This window comes from Natator depressus, chromosome 4, assembly GCF_965152275.1.
Source record: "Natator depressus isolate rNatDep1 chromosome 4, rNatDep2.hap1, whole genome shotgun sequence".
In the NCBI taxonomy this organism is placed as follows: Eukaryota; Metazoa; Chordata; order Testudines; family Cheloniidae; genus Natator; species Natator depressus.
In genome coordinates this window covers 44,871,241-44,893,980 of record NC_134237.1, presented here as the reverse complement: position 1 = coordinate 44,893,980, position 22,740 = coordinate 44,871,241, and the positions used below count along the sequence as shown (strand labels likewise).

At 41.7% G+C, this 22,740-nt stretch overlaps 1 protein-coding gene across 2 annotated transcripts in view; it reads left to right on the top strand.

The window, feature by feature from the left end:
* Positions 1-22,740, top strand: part of SCLT1 (sodium channel and clathrin linker 1) — a 125,535-nt gene that overhangs the window by 9,157 nt on the left and 93,638 nt on the right. For both annotated transcript variants that reach the window (XM_074950852.1, XM_074950853.1), the window contains exons 5-10: positions 2,683-2,755; positions 3,712-3,767; positions 10,681-10,816; positions 12,127-12,249; positions 13,186-13,251; positions 18,073-18,143. In XM_074950852.1, coding sequence (XP_074806953.1) covers positions 2,683-2,755; positions 3,712-3,767; positions 10,681-10,816; positions 12,127-12,249; positions 13,186-13,251; positions 18,073-18,143 — 525 coding nt within the window. The remainder of the gene's footprint in view (positions 1-2,682; positions 2,756-3,711; positions 3,768-10,680; positions 10,817-12,126; positions 12,250-13,185; positions 13,252-18,072; positions 18,144-22,740) is intronic.

The window sequence follows — 22,740 nt, the reverse complement described above, 5'->3', positions numbered from 1 at the left end:
TGGCGTCTGAGTCTTTAAAAATTAAATTAGTCTGAGCACCCTTTGCTCAGGGGATGTCCGGTCATAGAGACAGTCAAGGTGCAGTCTTTTTGCACTGCGTCAGACCAAGACCTCCGGACCAGGCAATCGGTTCAAGATTATTAGCAGCCATAAAGAAGTTAAAGACTGTTAACATCAAGTCACTTACCTTCAACATCATGGTGTTTCTGAGTTCCAACATCTTATCTTTGGAACCAGTTGCCAGGCTCCTGAGGGCTCTCACCTTCGGTCCCATGAATTCAGCTTCCAGATCCCTGGAGCCTGTCGATCGCCTGTGAAGACAAGTGCATCTTAACCTCATTCCTGCTGGTTGAGAAAACCTAGAACAGTGGTTTTCAAATGTTTTTTCTGATGACCCAGTTGAAGAAAATTGATGCCCGTGACCCAATGGAGCTGGGGATGAGGGGTTTGGGGGGGAGGGGTGGGGCTCAAGGCTGAGGCAGAGGGTTGGGGTGCAGGGTGGGGCCAGGAATGAGGGGTGCAGGGTGTGGGAGGGGGGGTCTGGGCTGGGGCAGGGGATTGGGATGTGGGGGTGAGTGGGCGGGCTTGGGGATGAGGGGTTTGGGGTATAGGAGGGGGCTCTGGGTTGGGGGGCTCAGGGCTGGGACACGGGATTGGGGTGCGGGCTTATCTCAGGCAGCTTCTTATCAGCAGCACAGCAGGGGTACCAAGGCAGGCTTCCTGCCAGTCCTGGCACTGCTGACCATGCTGCACCCTGGAAGCGGCTTACAGCACATCCGGCTCCTAGGCCAAGGCACGCAGGCAGCTTTGCACAGTTCTTGCCCCCACTCCCTGTTCTCATTTTTACTGCTCTTAAATAAATCTGTTTCGGAAAAATCCTCTCTCCATCTCTTTTGTCCACTGTACCACACAAGGGAGGTGGGAGGCACACCAGCTTCTATCTAACCCCAGTTCATAGATCTGGAGCGGTGAAAAGATCCTGCTGCTGAAACCAGAATTGTAGCTGGTCTATTTACTCTGAGTTTCAGATTAACAAAAGTATGTGTAAAAATTCCAGCCTGTTCACAAAGTGTGATCTTATGTTTTAAGGCAGTTGACTGGAACTTGGGAGTTACAAGTTCACTACCTAGCTCTGTTACTGACATCCTGTGTCACTTTGGGAAAATTGCTTAATAGTTCAGGTCTCAGTTCCTGTCTGTAATATGGAGAGAAGAAAGGATAGGTTGTCTATTTAGTTTATAAAGTTTGAGGCAGGTATTTGTACAGTGAATAGCACCAGAGGGCTTCCGTCTCCGTTGGGGTCTCTAGCACTGCTTTGTCTGAATAGAAGAAAAAGTAAAATAGGTTATTTAGGAGAATTAGTATCAATTAGAATTGTAGGACTGGAAGGGACCTTGAGAGGTCTTCTAGTCCAGTCCCCTGCACTCAAGGCAGGGTTAAGTATTGTCTAGACCAGTGGTTCCCAAACTTGTTCCGCTGGTTGTGCGGGGAAAGCCCCTGGCGGGCTGGGCTGGCTTGTTTACCTGCTGCGTACGCAGGTTCGGCTGATCGTGGCTCCCAGTGGCCGTGGTTCGCTGCTCCAGGCCAGTGGGAGCCGCTGGAAGCAGTGGCCAGTAAGTCCCATGGCCCGCACTGCTTCCAGCAGCTCCCATTGGCCTGGAGCAGTGAACCGTGGCCACTGGGAGCCGCGATCGGCCGAACCTGCGGACATGGCAGGTAAACAAATTGGCCTGGCCCGCCAGTGGCTTTCTCTGCACAAGTGGCAGAACAAGTTTGGGAACCACTGGTCTAGACCATGCCTGACAGGTGTTTAACCTGCTCTTAAAAATCTCTAATGACAGAGATTCAACAACCTCCCATAGGCAATTTATAGAATGGATCTCTGTAGATATGACTTCATATAGACAATGGGGCAAACTGAGTAGTGATTTTTAAACAGTAGATCAAATTGCTTGTGGTTGCAAATTGGTCAGTAAGCAAGTATGAAAAACTTGAACTGTTGGAGAAGAAAGAACTATAATAGTTTTTTCCTACTAGGAAGAAAAACAACATGTGAATGAAAGTGCATTATTTTACACCCTCCTTATTGTTGATGTTCCTGCTTTGTTTCTTGCACATACAAGAGTACAGTTTTTGGTCTATATGTTAAATCTTAATTTTTTCCCTTTTCTAGTGTTTCACTCTATAATGTTGCATTAACATCACTTTTGCAGTTAAAGTAGCTTAATTTTGATAGCCGAAAACTAAGTTTTGCAAATGCGCTTAAACTTTGCATTACATTTTTCTTTAAGGTTTCAGAGTAGCAGCTGTGTTAGTCTGTCTTCACAAAATGAAAAGGAGTACTTGTGGCACCTTAGAGACTAACAAATTTATTTGAGCATAAGCTTTCATGCATCTGATGAAGTGAGCTGTAGCTCACGAAAGCTTATGCTCAAATAAATTTGTTAGTCTCTAAGGTGCCACAAGTACTCCTTTTCATTTTTCTTTAAGTTGATGTGCATACTTTAAAAGTAATAACCAAAGGTTATTCATTTGACTAATCTTATAGTTCCATCAGGAAGTAGAGAAAAACACTCTTTTTGGCTCAGGTTGAATAGTAGTTAAGGGCATTTCTGTAAAACCAGGTAATTACCAGAACACCGCTGCAACTATAATTATCTTATGCATTTCTTTCACTTTTAGCTTACTGTTCCCTCTAATTTCTGAGTATGATAAACATCTGGAGGAAATGAGTGAACAGCTGCAGTATTATCAGGTATGAATCATACCACCAGAAATGTATGCTTGTTATTTATTTAGAAAAAACGTGCAATTCAATATTTAAAGTTTTCTCTCTCTCCATTTAAAAATTAGAAAATAAAATTGTAAGTGCCAATATTAAGAGGAACTAAGTCCAATACAAGGTGGGACTGTAAATCTTGTAAATGAAGTGTTTGCTTCAATATTAAGCACCAACATTCTTATAATCTGAAGATAAAGTAGACCAGAAACTAGTTTATAGCTTTGTACATGGTGTGCTCAAATTACAACCTTCTAGAATTACCTTAATTTTAGAGCACAGTGGCTGCCATCAGTAGTAATATTTCAGTCCTCTAGTACTAATAGCTTACTGCACTAATTTCCACGGAAGGAAACTGTTTTGTACTACCTTTTGAAGTTTTACTAGGATACTGCCTTTTTTGAAGGGAGAGGTGGATTTTTATGAAAAGAAATTGAGTATGCCCAGCCTGCCCAATATCTTTCTATGCTCTTGGAAATGGCATTGAGAGACTAAATATGCCCGTTGACGTATTCCTGCTGCCACATTAGGTAGGAGTGGCAAGAATCCTATTTAGTGAAATATTAAATATTAGCTTGAGTTCTTAAACTGAGTTCATTACACAGGAACACCCACATTAAACTCTAAAAACCAAATTTAGTGATGACTTTGCTACTGCTGTGTGTAGCTGTTCACTTGTAACACTATACAATGTTTGTAACATTTATGCAGATGTTTTATTGTATTATAAAACTTGTATATGATCTACCCGTTAATTCTCTTGCAAAAATAAAAATCACTTTTACACAATTCTCCATCTTTAAACATAGCTAGTCAGAAATAAAAGTTAAGTTTGTGAAAGTTAAAGGAATGGTATTTCAGTGTGTGACTTTACTGCTTAAAGGCCCTTTGATTTAAATGTGAAATTTCACTGTCAAATTTTACTCTCTCAGGCACAGATGGGCGAGATGAGACTAAAACTTGAACAAGTCACCAAGGAAAATGAAAGGTAAATTTAATTGATTAATATATTACTAAAAAAATTTCTAGGGACCTGGAGATAAACCTCTGAACCTCTGTACTGTGGCCAAAATTTTCATACTTGCACGTTTAAACTTAGGCTCTTAAGTGTTGAAATGTGTGTTAAGGCACCCAGGTTTGGAAATTTGGGCTATGTATATACATAATAAATGAGGAATAAAACACATTTGGTTGTTTAGAAGTCAGTGTATACATTTCTTGTGTATTTTAAAGTGTGCATTTTTTTAAAATATGCATATGTTAAAGCACTTGTGATGTTCGTAATTGAGAATAGACTCCAGACTGGCTTGTCTTTTTCCTGCTTCTCTATAGCAGGTTGTCTCTTCCGGGATCTCTGCTTCCAATGTACCCTGGCTTCTGGGATTCTACATTTGTTCCTATCCTCTCGCTCCTCCACACACCTTTTGACACTAATTTTTACACTATTAATGTTCCCAGAAATACAGATGCAGTCTTGCGAATATAACAGTATAGTATTCGCTATCCATTAAAGTCAGTGAGATTACTCATGAAAGTAAGAACTGTACACAGTGTTGCCATGATCAGCATTATGTCATCAGCAAATCTGCCATCTGCGAATACTTCTAACATCAGCACATTCTTGTGGTGTCTCACCAGGTGAATGAGGGGGAAATCTACCATGGGCATAGATTCTGGGTCATGACCAGCTCCAGGTCAAATCTTCAGTCTCACTCTATATGGAGCCTTCCCTGCTCCCAGCTCTGTTACAAAACATACTCTATTTCAACCTCCCAGCAGCAAAAGATAGGAGTTCACGTCAGAGCTCTATTAAAGCCTTTCTTGATTAGTCAGCAGTTGTAGTCACTGAGCCACATTAACAAAATTTGAGTGGGTGACATAAACCAAGATGCTTAAATCAGAAAATTAATACATTCAGTGCTCATATTAAGAGAAATGTTGGTGTTGAGAAAAATGCTTAGCTGGCATCCCGACTGGACCCGCTGTCATGTCCACTTTATTAATACCTTTGTCATTTATAATAAATGTAGAATGTACTTTTCAAGAATGATATGCTTTACATAAAAATACATGTTCAGTTCATTTCTCTTGGTGGACATATACACCAATGTATTGAACTTTCAACATTCTTATGTTAGTGTGCAAGTGTCTTCTGATATCTGTTGATTGCTAATAAACTAATAAGACTGAAAATCAGAGATGATAGACCAGCAGAAAGTGTTTGTGGTGATCTAAGAAAATCACTGTGGTATATGCTCTCTCAATAACCATTGCTGTGCTGTAAAGTAATTCAGTTTAGTTCACGTGATCTCTTATTGCATAAATGTAAGCTGTTTTCAGTGTGACAGGTGTGCAGGGTGAGAGATAATCAAGCATGTAATTTGTTACATGACAGATTTTCTTCACTTCAGTTGTAGAATTTACATTTGTTTTCCCAGGTATGCATGTTATATGCAAATTATTCTGTTGACTATCAGATATTAAAACACATCTGGCCTTCAAAATATACTGTCACTTTAAATGGTGACATTCTTATCAGCTATGAAGGAACTCGGATCAGACAGCAAAGAGACAAGGAAATCCAAGAGGTAGCTGGGGTGGGGGGCTGCAGGAGAGGCCTTGTGCAAATTGAAACAAATTATTAATTAAATTATTTACACAAGCCTCTGCTTGACTTAGCATGTAGCAGTCACTATGACATTTCTGCTGATTTTGGTGTAAAAACTGTATTTGCTATGTGAAGTAGTAATATGTTTTGCTGAGAAGTGGTTATATTTATGTATGCATACACATTAAAGTTAAAAGGCAAGTTAACCTGTAATATAGTTAAGTATTTTCAAATACTGCAACTGGCCCTGGGACTCCTTGCCAATTTTTGTAGTTTAAAAAAAAAGGGGGTGGGGGGCGAAGTATGTTTCTCTCTTCTGTTGCTGTGTGAGAGGCCCACATATAGAAGAGGAGTAGACTAAACTATGCAGGGGAAACAGTTTAACTGTAAATTTTCAGGCTTTTTAATCTTTTGCATACGTAGATCTTTTTCTGTAACCTTTTATACTAATCTTGGGTATTGCTTCTAAAACAGTAAATACAAGTGAAATATAAGTGGGATTTGAGTTGACTGTCCCTGTATGTCTTAATTCTTCAAAAGAAAGGAGCAGGGTTACTTATGGTTATCAGAGTAACATTGGAAACCTACCCTTTGTAAGTGAGCAGTGCGATAAAGATACTGTGTAACTGAAATCTAGTCTTAAAGTATTTATACTACTACTTCATGACGTTTTTTCTGTCTGTATAGGCAGACAACTGCCATTAATGACAATGGAAATTATGCTAATGTATTATTAATCATTTGGCACTTATCAAATACTGTTCAAATGGAAAATAGTCTAAAACTTTCAGTTAATTTTAAAGCATTTGCAGAAATATTCAGGTATCAGGATTCTTTAAGAGGGCTTGAAAAAAACTTCATTCAGAGCAAGTATTTTTGTGTTAGTGCCATTAGCATCTGCAGAATCTTCAATTTAAAAAAAACATTTCTGGCTCTTATGGTTGTATCTGCATATCACTCTTGATTAATCTCTACTCTGAGGGCAGCATGGAAGGGAAGCTTTAACTGCCTCAATGGAGGTGGCCTAGACCTAATTGATTTGGGGTGGGGAGCAGCATTAATTGGAGGCCCAGAGTATAACCAGCCGTAATCTGGAGTCTTTAGACTCAAACAATGTGGGATTCCCAAACTAAGAGATTGAATGGGTCCAATTCAGGGCACCTGTGTATTTGGGTAAGCTCAGTCCTTCAGCAAACAGATTTGGATAAACTTTTCAAGGCCTGTTAACTGATTTGACAGACACCTCTTAAGATAAATTTTATATGTATGCAGTTGGAAGTCTATCATTGGGGACAATGTATACCTTCAAATCAGCGGCACTGTTACGGGTACCCGCATGGCCCCACAGTATGCCAACATTTTTATGGCTGACTTAGAACAACGCTTCCTCAGCTCACGTCCCCTAATGCCCCTACTCTACTTGCGCTACATTGATGACATCTTCATCATCTGGACCCATGGAAAAGAAGCCCTTGAGGAATTCCACCATGATTTCAACAATTTCCAGCCCACCATCAACCTCAGCCTGGACCAGTCCACACAAGAGATCGACTTCCTGGACACTATGGTGCTAATAAGTGATGATCACATAAACACCACCCTATGCCAGAAACCTACTGACAGCTATGCCTACCTACACGCCTCCAGCTTTCATCGAGACCATACCACACGATCCATCGTCTACAGCCAAGCTCTACAATACAACCGCGTTTGCTCCAACCCCTCAGACAGAGACAAACACCTACAAGATCTCTATCATGCATTCTTACAACTACAATACCCAGCTGCTGAATTGAAGAAACAGATTGAAAGATCCAGAAGTTACCTACTACAGGACAGCCCGACAAAGAAAATAACAGAACGCCACTAGCCATCACCTTCAGCCCCCAACTAAAACCTCTCCAATGCATCATCAAGGATCTACAACCTATCCTGAAAGACAACCCGTCACTCTCTCAGATCTTGGGAGACAGGCCAGTCCTTGCTTACAGACAGCCCCCCAACCTGAAGCAAATTCTCACCAGAGACCACACGCCACACAACAGAACCACTAACCCAGGAACCTGTCCTTGCAACAAAGCCTGTTGCCAACTGTGTCCACATATCTATTCAGGGGACACCAGCATAGGGCCTAATCACATCAGCCACACTATCAGAGGCTCGTTCACCTGCACATCTACCAATGTGATATATGCCATCATGTGCCAGCAATGCCCCTCTGCCAAGTACATTGGCCAAACTGGACAGTCTTTACGTAAAAGAATAAATGGACACAAATCAGACGTCAAGAATTATAACATTCAAAAACCAGTCGGAGAACACCTTCAATCTCTCTGGTCACTTGATTACAGACCTAAAAGTGACAATTCTTCAACAAAAAAACTTCAAAAACAGACTCCAACAAGAGACTGCTGAATTGGAATTAATTTGCAAACTGGACACCATTAACTTAGGCTTGAATAAAGACTGGGAATGGATGTGTCATTACATAAAGTAAAACTATTTCCCCATGTTTAATTCCTCTCCTACTGTTCCTCACATGTTCTTGTCAACGGCTGGAAATGGCCCACCTTGATTATCACTACAAAAGGTGGTTTTTTTTGTTTTTTTTCCTCTCCTGGTGGTAATAGCTCACCTTACTTGATCACTCTGGTTACAGTGTGTATGGTAACACCCATTGTTTCATGTTCTCTGTGTATATAAATCTCCCCACTGTATTTTCCACTGTATACGTCCGATGAAGTGAGCTATAGCTCACGAAAGCTTATACTCAAATCAATTTGTTGGTCTCCAAGTGCCACAAGTACTCCTTTTCTTTTTGCGGATACAGACTAACACGGCTGCTACTCTGCAACCTGTCATTCGAGTGTCTCTGGGGTGAAGAGCGGATTACAAATTTAAGGCCAAATCCTGCTGCCCTTAATAATGCCAATAATCCTAATAGACATGAATAAGGTCTGTGGTATCTGTTTACTACACAGTTGATCAAGAGTTTAAGTAGCACTTACATATCTTTCATCAATGTGTAGAAAATAGTATTGTAGCACAGGGAGGCCTAGAATGGGCTAGCTGCCCCAAGTACAAACCTGCCCAGACCCTGTGGGTATGTACATGGGGCAGCTAGCCCATGTTTCTGCTACCCATATTACCATGGCTATATTACTACTTTTTGCATGCTAGATTTTTCACCCTCTCCATAGATGCAGATGGGAGTGCACATTTGTATCCTTCTGCATCAGTTGGTGCACACTACATGGAATTCATTTTCTCGTGGGTGACAAACTGTCAGTCATTGTCCTCCTTGAACTGTTCCATCAATGGAGGACAGCCTTATGTCACAATCAGTGATTCACAGCAGCCCAGCAAATCACTGCATCCCCAGACACCCCAGCCATGGTACTTCTCCTATCCTTATCTACCTAGCCAATGCTGCCCACTTTTGGGGGTTTTGTGGCTGACTAAGGCCATCAGGCAAAGCAGGTGGATGTGGATGCCTTGAAGGAAACTGAAGTTGCACAAAGCAGGCGCTCTCTGAGTGAGTCACTCTGAGAGTTGACTTTTCCTCAATAAGGTGTTCTCTCAAACATACCCACACTTACACCAATACACAAACTAATCAATGCATTTATCTTACAGGCAAGTAAGGAAGGAGGATTTATTTTAGTTTTAAATGCTTGGGAGGTGCTTGATAGTGCAGTGAGGGGACTACTACCTCAGTTCTTCTTGGCAGTTACAAGGGCTGCCACTCTGAAAGAGAGTGGGACAATTTACATGAGGGAGATTATCTAGTAGGAAAAGCCACCACAAGATAATGCTCCAGAACACTGCCTTAGCATTTGGAAAAAAGCAAGAGTCAAAATGTTATAATTTTAGAAGTTTGATCAATTTCATATGAAATTGATCAATGATTTTGATCATTATTTTTAAACTAAAGTTTGGATGTTACAGAAAGTTGCTAGTAGTCTCAACTGCAGTCACTCTGGTACCTTGCACAGTCACTCAAGTAATCTTTGGAGAGCAGAAATCATGTTCATTTCAATGGCAAAGATCTATCTCTAGCCTTGCAGAGCTCCACTCTTCTCCATTGGATAACAATTTATATTTTTTAAGCATATGCTATGATTTAAAAGCACATCCGTCTTGCTTTCACCCAGAGCAATTCTGATCTCTTGACTAAATATACAGTTACTGCAAAAATTATGTTTACTGAAGATATGAAGGCCTTTGTTTTTTCCTTGATGTTTTAGGCAAAAATAATCAAAACATAAGTTGTAAAAGTCCTAGAAAAGCACCTGAAACCTTGAGCTTAATTTAGTCGCCCCGCCCCCCACCCCCCATCTTTGGCTAACTTAGAAGTAAGTAAAAAGAAAAAAGAAAAGGAGTACTTGTGGCACCTTAGAGACTAACCAGTTTATTTGAGCATGAGCTTTAACTCTACATACATGCACTTTCATGGAGGAAGAAGTTGGATAAGAGGCAGCAACATATGTGCTAGTATTCATGAGGAATGGGGTTAAAATGGAGACTCAGATTATATCCTTAATACCACTGTTTTTCTACAATGTTAGTCTCAATGACAGGCAAAATTTATTTTTAGAAGCTGGCGTATAAGCACAACAAAAATGCTTGCAAAGCTATAGACTTTATTTTTAATAGCTGAACTTCAGGATGAAATAACGTTAGGACTTCTGTACAAGGGTCTTCAGTTTGCACCGGAGAGGTGTAAGATTTAGTCCATGCTCCACACTAGCATGTCATTCACCGACTGGCTTGTATGGACCTGCTGTTGTGCACTAAGAATTCCCTAGGGCACATCAGTGTAGGCCCATTTCAAACATTATGTCAGTACGTATTAGGGAACTTTTAGTGCACACCGTCAGCGTGTACGTGGGCTAGTTAGTCACGACTAAAAATGTATACCCCTCTGGTGTGGACTAATGCACCATGTAGACAAGCCTTTAGTATTTAATGAGTTTCTTCTGGAGAGGAAAGCAAGGGTCTTGTATGAATTTGTTACCTCTTTGAGAAGATTAAACAATTTTACGATTTCTAACCTAATTTATAGTGACATTCATGCTTTTTAAATTAGGCTTAATTTTTATAATATACTCAAAGACAATTGCACATTAATTCGAAATATCAATTACATTTAGAAGGTGCACTGAAAATATAACTTGTTTTAAAGATTTAGTTGTAATCAATTTTACATTAATTGTACTTATGCTACGCCAAATGTTTTTTTTTTTTTTAAATGTTGAAAAAGCAATGGTTTATTGCATTATTTGTGTCACAGGCTGCATGAGGAATTGAAAGAGGCTGTTGAGAAACAGCTGGAGGCCCTTCCTTCTGGCATTCTCTTGGGGAGTGATGTGTTTGCAGATGAAGAAATAGTAAGAAACCTTCAAGATCAGTTACAACTAGCCAATCAAGTGAGTGATTTTAAAACACAGCTGCTACTTTATTTCTTTGGCTAATTCCTTTGCACATTGGGGAAAACGTCTCCATCAGTTGGTAAGGAATCCTTCTTCATAACCATCTTTTTTGGATTAGGAATATGAAAATACTCTTTACTGATTGTTTTGGGGGGAAGGGGGGTAACCTACAAACTGATACTTTTGATTACCAGTCTGAAAGAGTTCTGAGTTTTGTACTCAGAAAGTTTGTGTTTTGTACAAATACTTAATTACTATTTTTTTTTTTTCAATTCCCGACTAGAGAGGGGAAATAGTGATGAGGCCCGGTAAAGCCTTTCTACATCCACTGGTGAATATTTCAAGATGTATTCTCAATCATTTTTGGCAGACACTGGTCAAAAAGATAGTAAATGTGAAATGAGAAAATTTTGCATTGTTTGGAAGGTAGAAAATCAGAATCTAAAGCTAGAAAAGGCTAGGTTCTCTAATCTAAGATCATTACTATAACAGGCTGATGTTCTATCTTTTGTATACAAAGACCAAATTCTGCTGTTGCACAGGTGCAGCTCCTATAATTTCACTGGGTGCTGATCCACGTAACTGAGAGCTTATTTTAGCTATTTGAATCAAATTGGCTGGTATTCAAACCTTTGTATATGTTGAATCAGACAGTCTCAGAACTCTTGATAGAAGCCACATGTCGCTTCTAATTTAAACTTTTGAAAAGAGCTATGCTAAAAAAAAGGCAGACAGGCAGAATCTATTCAGTTCAGATCTTTACAATGACACGGTCATCTTAAGTCACACTTTCTTGAAACATTTTCACTTCTCTAAAATTGGTATTTTTGTGAATAGTCACAAAATGGGACTTCTGGCTTCAGTAGTAGAACCATGAATTGTCATTGAATTCATCTATTTAAACAAACAAAAACACCCCATCTTGATTCTGCTTTTTGGAGGCTGGGAAGGGAGAGAGAAAAGTGCATCAGGAGATCTTGGATGAGATCCATAAAAGTATCTAGAGAAATAAAATTCTGACTCTATGAAAACTACATCCCTATCAATACCAGCCATAGCGTAGTATGACTGTGGGTATGCTTTGGAAAGCTGTGTGTCTCCTACATTCATTCAGTAAAAAAGATATCTAGTAGTCACTGTCTTGATGGTGAAAGAATAGAAACAGGAAGTCACATTTACAGTACTTATATTAAATTTCTTTAATATAAAGGAAAAGGTTCCCTGTTTTTAAAGTGTTGTACATTAAGATAAACATGTTCTGCTAAGAGAATCTTATATATAATCTTTCTTGTTTTTAAACCTTCTAGGAAAAAGAGCAAGCACTAGAGCTCTGGCAGACAGTATCACAGGAACTAGATCAACTCCAGCAGCGGTACCAGGGGCACATGACTGAAGCACAGATTCATGTGGTAGAAGGGCAAAAGCAAAAAGTAATTTTGATTGTATTGTTTATTTTGTCAAGTCATTGTATTCTGGAGAAATTCCAGGGCTGTAAGTAAGTCAAATTTAAAATGGTGTATATCACTAGTTAGCTATCTATCTGCCACCAAATGTATTATAGCAATCATCTAAATATTATTTAATGGTCAGAGGCAATTGTAGATTCCAGGTGCCACTCTTTTTTGTTCTAATCCATATGGTACAGTTAGGCTATATTTCATGTCCATTGACAATCAGATGGGGAATGCATATTGCAGTAGGTGTGTGTGTATATATATATATAAAGAACTACAATGAACTAGAGCAAGAGTCAGTCATGTGGTTCTTCAGCACCCTTCAAAAATAAGTGTTTTTTTTTTTGTTTGTTTGTTTGTTTTTAAAGGTTCAGTTCATACCCCTGGCTGCACTGTTTGTTTAGTGGTCTGTGGGCTAAATTGCAGCAGGGTGCTATATGTAGCTACCTGTCAGGAAATCCAAACTCCGCAAAGTGAATATGGGGTGGAAGGCATTGTTCATTTTTTCCCAGATAACCTGTGAGAAAACTGCTCTACAGATCCTGTGTGACAAGAGTTGCATAGAGGGTGTTCTGGAGTCAGGGAAGTGGTCCAAATGTTTATGCATGTTTGCATCTTGCTAGGTTTGTACCCATTTAGGAGGGAGGCATTATGTGACTGCTTAGAAATTGACCCTAAGGCTTTAGACCCTTTTTTTTTCCCAGTAGTAAATCTGTGATGTACCCAAAGATTTACCAGGTCGAATCCCACTAATAATCGAACTAAAATCCAAAAAATTAAAGTAACATTGACTGCATATAACATAACATATCTAATTTGTTGAAAATGCTTTTTAGTTGAACTTAAAATTCCTTTAGGATAATTACAAGCCCTTTATGATGATGATTACAAGCTCTGTATTTCCTATTTTAGAATCAGTTGGCTAGCCTTCAGCAACTGACTGAGCAACTTCAATTAGCCAATGAGAAAACAGAGTTGGTAAGTGATTCCATCTGGACAGTGCATTCATATTTTCAAACTATTAAATTGTTAGTTTATATTCTGGGGGGTATCAGGGTACTGTACTTGCCACAGGTGGCCCCTACTCCTGGCTGTTCTGGAGATTAACTCTCTTCTGGGTCTGATGTCTCCCCTTGCGGTCTGCCCCCTCCCTGTTGTCCTTTCTCTCACTCTGCGGTCCCGCTCTTCCCTCCAAGAACTGCAGTTTTCTCCAGGACTCAGCCCTCCAGCCAGGTCACTATGTGGTTTCCCCTTCTGGGGTATAGAGGCTCACTGGACCTGCTGTCAAGGCAATGCCAATGCATCAGTGGCTAGTAGGGGAATCCAGGCTCACCCGCTACTCCAGGTTCTAGCCCAGAGACCCTACAACGTGCAGTGAAGGTCTGTTCGGTTTTCAACCTGGCTGCTCCCTACCCATCTCTCTCAGGCTTTCTTCTCCACCCGTCTCTCATCTGAGTATGCCCCTCCATAAGGGGTCTACTCTTTCCCTTGGTTCCTTCCTTTCCTCTCCAATGCACAGAGAATGGCTATAGACTTCTTCACTGCAGCCATTTTTGTTATCAGCTTCCTGGCTTTATGCTAGCCCAGCCCACACCTGCTCACCTGAGCTTCATCTTCTAATGAGGGGTTGCGTCTCCAGCCTAATGCCCTCATATGCGGCCTATCACTCCAATTGGCCCTTTCTCACCTTCATTAACCCTTTCAGGATTAGTATGGAGTGAATGTCCCATCACAGGGGATTGCCAATAAAGGAAAACATAAAGACACCAAAAGAAAAGGAGTACTTGTGGCACCTTAGAGACTAACAAATTTATTTGAGCATAAGCTTTCGTGAGCTACAGCTCAAAGGATGCTGTAGCTCACGAAAGCTTATGCTCAGATAAATTTGTTAGTCTCTAAGGTGCCACAAGTACTCCTTTTCTTTTTGCAAATACAGACTAACACGGCTGCTACTCTGAAACCTGTCATAAAGACACCAGACATTACATGTCTAGTAACATGACACATAACATGCTGTCCTTGGATAATGTCATATAATTTACAATCAATTGGACCTTATCATAAATTGTCTTAATTGTTTTTGCTCTGGAAGAATACCTTACTGTGTAAACTAGGTTGTGTTACTCCCTTCCCCAGTAACTAATCTAGCGAGTAGCCCATCCAGAAAGCCTTACAGCTCTACATTTAAAGTTGTCTTCCTTCCTTCCTTCCTGTATCTACCTTATGAAAAGAGAATAGGACTTGTCCTCTGTATAATATGGAGCCTGTGTTATCGATATTCTTCCCTTTCTAAACTTCAGAGTTTACTACAGATGGAAGTGTTAAGATTAAATCTGTGTTTTGTTTTGTTTTTTATTTCTGGAGTTAGCTAAACTTTAGTTTGATTACTTTACGTTTTTTGGCCTTTGTGACTTGACCAAGACCACAGATAGGGTCTGTCAGAGCTGGGAGTTGTCCTTTATTCTCAGTCCCATCGGCTGTACTGACTTCCGTGCTGCTGACCACTCTTGGCTGCTCAGCAGAGGAGTTTTTTCAGCCACAGGCAGCCAGCTGGTAGGAAGCTTGTGGTAGTCTTGTGCAATCCTTGGGCGGCTGTGGGGTAAACAATAATTTGTGATCTCTAGGAGAAATTGGTGACAAGCTTTCATCCTAGTGTATAGTTTGCATTATGTTTAATTTGAGTCTTGAAAATGTGAACATCTTCGCAAGGAAAAGGCAAGAAAGTTATTTTGTTTCAAAAGAAAACTAAGTTTGTCCAGCACATTTCTAGGTCTCCCATAATTACAGGTCATATAGGCCAGTTCTCCACCACATTTACCAGTGTTTTATAAGGTTTGTCACAGATGACATTGATGTCCTTGCCATTTACAGTCAGTCTTTTTAGGGTTACTTTTTGGCTTGTGCTTCTGGGGCTTTGAAACCACCTCTTCCACTCTTGCATGTTGGCTTCTGCTCCAACTCCAGTGGCTAGCAATTTTGGGTGTCGCATTTGAGACACCATAAAGGGGCTTGATTTTTTTTCAAGGGATTTGTGTTCCACACTTCCTGAAAATTAGACTTCTACAAGGTATCTCAGGTTGAGCATCCCAAACTGTTAGTCAGTTTGAAAAACTTGCCTTAGTGCATGGTTGAGCCTTGGCTTTCTGGTTTGTAATTTGGCCTCATGATAATCAGTGGGTTTTTCTCTTTTCCTCACTCTCTATATTCCCCCATCCCTTTAAGAAAAAGGTGAGATCAAAGCCCACAGGTGTTGGGAATCAGAAGTAATTGCCAGGAAGGAATTGCAGAGGGAAAATGGTGAGAGGCAGACAGGGAAGAGAGAGAAACAGGAGTATGGGAAAGGAAGTGAAGTAAAAGGGAAGAAATAGCAGTGGTTGTAAAGGTGAGCATATGTTCCTACAGAGTCATGTTAAACACAACAATAAGGTACATAATAGATTATGTCTGGTTCCAAATGTGTAACTGTCTCCCAGCAGATGGACCCTGTGCCAGGTAATGCCATATTGAGTTCTTTGGGGCTCCATATGGATTAAAATGTCAGTTTGTCTGGTGACAATTACAGGATCAGGGCTCGAAAGTTCAGTTACTACATAAAGGCCATATTCTATCCTAGGTGTTTGTGCAAGCCTCCTGTTGATGTCAGTGGGAGTCCCTGTGACGGTTCTTAGGGCATTCAGGACTATGAGTCACCTTGTTACCCCCCTGCTTCCAGTAAGAGGGAGACTTGCTGGTGCTTAATTGCTTGTCAGCTCCCTGACACCAACTGCCTGTTAGCTACCCATACAATCTACTCTGGGTATGCCAGCTCTGACTTTGCCTTGCAGGTTAACAATAGGTATACACAAGTTCCTTTGAAGGATTCCCCTAAAGTGTCTGGCCCCTTATCCACTGAACACCGACAGATATACCAGGTTTGCTGTTCTAAAGGAACAGTGTACACACTAGCTTGAATGATTCAACTCAGGATCATCTCCTTGTATTAGACCACAGCACTGAGATATAGTTACAGTGAAAACAACAAAAAGTTTTATTATCAAAGGTTCAAGAATCAAGAGATGGTGAGAAAGGATAATGGAAACGAAAGCATTACATATAAAACAAAATCATAATGTGATTTTTCTAAACTTAACAGGCTAACTTTCTGTCTAAAGAACTTTCTCGGACTCAAATGTCCTTTGCAGCCTTTCAACTAAGCCTGGTTGAGATCCTGTTTTCATGAATGTAATCATACTACCCGATTACTTCCTAGGTGCAGGTTAAAGAGATGTTTTCCTTGCCTTCTTCTTATATTCCCCAAAGTTCATCGTGTACCTCAGAGTCAGGATGACCCTTGTAGTTTATTTTCCTGCCTCCATATTGATTTTACATCCCCTGTTGAGTTGATATGTAGATGAACAGCCATTGTGTTGGCTTACAATACCTAATTTACATGTCAACAGGTGAATAAATATCTCTTGTGTGACAGAACCTGTTTTGTGAACTCTGGCCTGATACAGACTGTAGAAACATATTTTCAGCATGCATGCGTAACTCCTAACATAGTATCTGCACATACAGTTCACAATGATATTAACGAACATTATGATCCCGGCTTTCATTTATGACCTCACATGATGATGATCTTTGGTGAACCAGAATATACATATCGGGATTAAAATATTTTTATAATCCCATTGGCATTGAGAGGTTCATGGGTCATATATTTTAGTCATGGGTATTTTTAGTAAAAGTCATGGACAGGTCACGGGCAGTAAACAAAAATTCATGGCCTGTGACCTGTCCATGACTATATACCACTGACTAAACTGTGGGTGCGGGGGGGGGGGGGTAGGGGGCGGCCCGGGGGCACCTTGGGTGCTCTGGGGGGGCTCACAGCCTGGGGGTGCTGCGAGTGCTCTGGATGAGCCATGCGGCAGTGTGTGGCCCGGGACCCTCACCAGTGCTGGAGTGGGCAGTGATGCATGGCCCGGGACCCCTGCTGCTGGTGAGGGGGTGCAACGGCCCAGGACCCCCATTGCTGCTGCGGGCGGGGGTGCGGCGGTCCAAGACTGCCTCAGCAGCGGCCAGTACGGCTGACCCTCGGGCTGCCCAAGCTCCTCAGGCAGCCCCGGAGTCAGCCACACCCGCTGCTGCAGAAGTCATGGAGGTCCCGGAAAGTCACGAAATCTGTGACCTTCTTGACAGACTCACAGCCTCAGTCCCATTATAGACTGAGGGTGTTAGGTGTATTAGTGTTTTTTACCTTCATCCACAGACCATAATTAAAAATGGGATTTGGCTTTTTCCACAAAATAAGTTTGATGATACTTTTTAAACTACACTAGTTAAATATTATAAAATGTCTGTAAACAGAAATCTTCTGAAGCTTAAGTAATGTCCATATCATGTTTTGTGTTGCTCCAAAAATTGTTCTATAACTTCAAATAGTAATCTAGTGAAAAATATCTGATTTATGTAGCAAATAGATGGTTTTCTAATTTAATCAAGCCATAATTTAAGAGAAGAGCTTAAACTGAGAGTTTGAAATTCTTTAAAGATAGTATTTTCTGTACCTCTAGTCACAGTAGTTACTCTACCTTAACAGGATGCCTGATAAAAGAGTAAGTGCATTAATGAATAAGCCCACATAAAATAAGCAATAAATTGATTAAAGAGAATAAATGAATAAATCTGCATGCCTGCTTTTATTAGTGAGCATACTAAGTGTCAGATAAAGGAGACACCATATAACAAGACTTTGCATTTAAATAGCCTTCAACAGAGCAAGGAATAAGTTACAACTCTTTCCTCCTTTTACAGGCTAACCAACAATTTCTGAAAACAGTAACAGAACAGAATATGGAACTAGAACAGCTACGCAAACAACTGAGGTACAAATCAGAGACCCTTTTAAATATACCGTTCTATCTTATATTCTTTCTTGACTCATTACTTTATCATTGGCCTTGTCTTCATTACAAAGCTGTTACCGATAATTGTCTTTAGCAGTAGTCACAGTTCATCTTTAAATGTAGGTAAGAATAGATTCTGACAGAGCACGTTTTCTGCTGATTGTTAAATCCTGTTCAGTGTATACAGTATACCATAGTGTGTGTGTGTATAATATTTTATCACATAGAAGATACTACTTCATATATTCACATAATTTACATATTAATTATATCTAGAGTTAAGCAAATTGCTGCTGTCACCCACTGCACCCATTAATGCTGTGTGTGTTAAGCTTTAACATAGAGATAATCTTGGGGCTAGCTTTGAACATTTAGAGTCACATCCTCTGAGGTGCTCAATGCTCCCATTCACTTAAGGTGCTGAGCACTCTTTACTCCCATTTAGCAGGATTGAGCCCTAAGGATCAGCCAGATATTTTTATTAGCGTAGCATATTTGCACAAAACCTAGTTGTATGGGCAATAAATCACATTGCAACTTCTGGGCTTCATGAAGTAGGAGTATTCAAAATACTCTGAACAACTTTAAAGTTTTATTGTATGACTAGGATAATTCTTGTTTGCTTCATGTATATGATATACCATAGTGAGGTAAAGAGAATTATGTTTCTTAGGTATTATGGAATATAGAAAGGGATGAATCTTAAATTGTTCAGTTTCTTTCAGGGTCTGTTGTTTGTATGAACTCTGTACTTTGTTCTCACCACCTCTTCCTCCTATTTTTTAAGGGTGTTTTTAAGAATTTCAGGGAAATGATTGGATTTCCATGGACCACCCCACAGATTTATTTAGGCTTGTTCTGTTGTGGTACTGAACAGCCTGTTCGGGGTAGCATCTGAAGAAATATTTATGAGTTTATCTTTTCTGATAAGTCATAGTACTAACAATTTCTTAAGTTATTGGCACGAGAAATTGACACGAGCCATCCAGTCCCACTGCTCTGCCTCCCTGCCAACCCTGCCCCCATATCCAGAAGCCAAAAAGGTGCTGTTTGTACCCCCGAGCTGGAGATGGTGGTGGACAAAAGTTTTATTGAATCTATCCTAAATTCAGTGGAATCCTCTGTTCTACCAAATTAGAATTTTCTTCTTCGAGTGATGGTCCCTGTTGTATTCCACTGAGGGTTATGTGCCATATGCCCAGAGTCAGAGCTTTTAGAAGTAGTAGTGCCTGTTTGTCCTCCTATGCATCTTTGGTCTGCCTCCTGGCTTCGACCGAGGGGATAAAGGGTGGGTTAGACCAACTGCACCTTTGGTTCCGTCTCGCTGCTGTGTGGTCCGAATCAGAGCTGCTGCTGTTCTCCCGTCCATTGTGACACACTTTCAGGCTCTCTAAAAAGACTGTTTTATTCTTGTTTATAGTTGGCATTTTATTGTTTTTGTAGTAGTTCTTACTATTAGTAGTAGTTTTCTTAGGATTTAAGGACTTTCTGGCACTTCTTTGGTGATTTTCTGCTTGCCTCCCAGAACCTCGGTACTGGCTTATACCGAAGACACTAAGGTTCAAGATCTGTGCTTCCTGCCCTCGCTTGCAATCAGCGATGAGCACCAGTGCTGCTTGGGGGAAACTCACGTCTCATCCAGGTGCAGTATCTGCCTCTTCTTCCCTGCCCATACCTGGAAAGGCCAGGTTCTCCACCTCAAGAAGCGCCTCATCGAGGTCCCCATGACACCGCAGTCAGATCCATGCTGGGGAACGCCCCCATAAATTGGCCTGAGCAATCAAGGAGTGTGTCTCCTATCACAGAGCTCCAGTCCAGTTCCTCCAGTACCAGGACTACGGATCCGGTGCCAGGGTTTAGCTGTGAGGCTCAGAAGCATGTGCCTGACCATGGCAGTAAGTCTCTTCCTCAAGACCTAAGAAAGACACTGCATCCTCCTTGAGTTTCAGCCACAGAAATGTGGCATGTTCCAGGACCCACAAGCACAACAAGAAGTCGCATAAAATGTTGGACCTGCCGGTCCTGGTCGCTGAGCCTCAGTACTGCTCAGTACTGCTGAAAACACGAGAATCACCTGTTCTGAGACAGCCTTCTGTCCTCGTTCTGGCTCTGGTTCTGTCTGTGGAACATGTGCTACATACACCGGGAAGACTCGAATCAGCTCCTGGACCTTATTAACTGTTTGCCCTAGATAAGGTGAGATCCCTGCATCCTCTGCTGCATTTGCCTCCAAAGAGTCTCCACTCCCCTGCTTTAGACTTGCTGTCTTCGGGTCGTGTTCCTGAGCAGTCCCCCGTGACTCTCTCAGTGGCGGTGGCTCCACCATTTGAACAACGATCTGACTTCTCACTGTCGGAAGATTCAGATGGTGCACATGATCCACTGATGTGATGGCAAGAGTATCTGAAGGCTCCACCAGCCCAGTGGCAATATCACCCTTCCCTCAGCACAGGAGCCATTGGTACCCAGCTGCATGGGTGGGTTGGCCATACTGGGGATCTTGGCCCCAGTATCCACCTTTGGAACCTTCCCAATCTGCCCATGAGGAGTCTGTCTCCTCCTCCTTCTCTCCTCTCCCCCCCCCCCCCCCCAATCTCACCACTCCAGCCTTCAACGGGTAGGTCTTCGGAACCGAGGTTGGAGGATGCATCGATCAGCCCGATGCCGACGGTAGCACCAGATCTGGAGCAGTTTTCCTCCTCGTCACCAGAGGCGGCAGTGTCCTAGACTCCTTTCTCTTTCTTCCCCCGACTACTGCCAGTTCCAGGAGCTGTTAAAGAGGGTGGTTGAGGCCCTCCACATGCCACTGGAGGAGGTGCAGGACAGCCAGCATCAGCCACTGGACATTCTTAGTGCATCAGTACCAGCCAATCAATGATGCCATTCTCCCTCTGGCCTGCACTGTCTGGCATACCGTGGCAACTTGTGTGCCCACTCCAAAGAGAGCAGAAAAATGGTACTATGTACCGGTGAAGGGTCTGAGTTTGTTTTCTCAAACCCCCCACCCAATTTCCTTATTATTTAGGCCATTACTGAGCAGGCCAGACATTAGCACCCACGTTCCACTCCAACTGACAAGAAAGGTAAGAGGCTGGACCTTTTGGGTCATAAGGTCTTTTCATCAGCCAGCCTTCAGTTTTTCATCTCTAATTATCTGGCATTACTTGCAAAGTATGACTTTTTGAATTATGGCGAGTAAGTGGAATTTGCAGACAAGCTTCCCCAGCAGGACCATGACAGTTTCCAGGCTATTTTAGAGGAAGGCAGACTGGTTGTCAGGACAACACTCTAGGCTGCAGTAGATTCTGTGGACACATCTACACGCACTATGGCTGCAAAGATTGTCATGAGGAGGGAATCCTGGTTACGTTCTTCTGGTTCTCGAGAAAGGTACAGAACATGATTGAGAACCTCCCTTTGATGAATCCCACCTCTTCAGCCAGAAAACTGATGATTCTCTGCACTCACTCAGACAAGATCCACCCTGTGATCACTGGGCATTTATACACCAGCACCCAAGCACAAATTCTATTGGCCAGCTCCTGCTCAACGATACCAAGCTCCTCAGTTTTTCTGCCAGCAGCCCTATGAGCCTCCCCACAAGCGTCAAAAGATTCAACAGTCCCATCTGCCTGGTCCATCAGTCATTGAGACCACACATTCAGTCTTCACGCAAGCGATATTTCTAAGTGTATCTAGAGAGCGATCAACCACATTGCAACGCGCTGTTCTTGCACCCTATCCCCTTTGGGGATTGTCTAACACTCTTTCTGACAGCCTGAAGCGCGATAACAATGAACACATGGGTCCTGGATGTCATTCAACATGGTTATACTATCAAGTTCACAATGCTATTTCATCCCCTGCCCCTGTCCCACCTCTGGGACGACTTGAATGATGGTGTCCTCTCCCTGGAGGTGGACTCCCCTCTACAGAGAAGGGCGATAGAGCCTGTGCCCATGACCTTTCAAGGTGCAGGGGTCTACTCTGCCTGCTTCTTGGTATCCAAGAAAAAGGGAGGATGAAGACCACTCCTAGATCTCTATAGTCTCAATCACTTCATACGTAAGCCCAAGTTCCGTATGGTCACGCTCACAGCCATCATACCCTCGCTAGAAAGAGGCATGTGGTTTACAGCTCTCAATATGCAAGATGCTTACTTTCACATAGATGTTCATCTGACCCACAGACAATTCCTGAGGTTTATAGTGGGCCGTCGGCACTTCCAATGCAGGGTTCTACCGTTTGGACTTACCACCGCTTTCTGGGTCTTCACCAGGGTCTCTATGGTGGTGGCCTGTGATGTTATATGATTTAAAATATGATCATGTAGATCATTGTTGCTACCACTGTTATATAATTGCAAAAAATCTTGTATAAAATAGGTCAAGTAAGGTGTCAATGGAAAAGTTATGGATTGCTGAATGATTATCCTATTTGTATGCATGTATTATTTTTGTCTCTAAAGTTATGAATATTGACTATGTGTTTGCTCCTGTGGTAACACCCACAAGGTAGTTTACAACTAGTCTAGCCAGCACATTGTGAATGGACTATTCAAGTTGATGGCCCATCA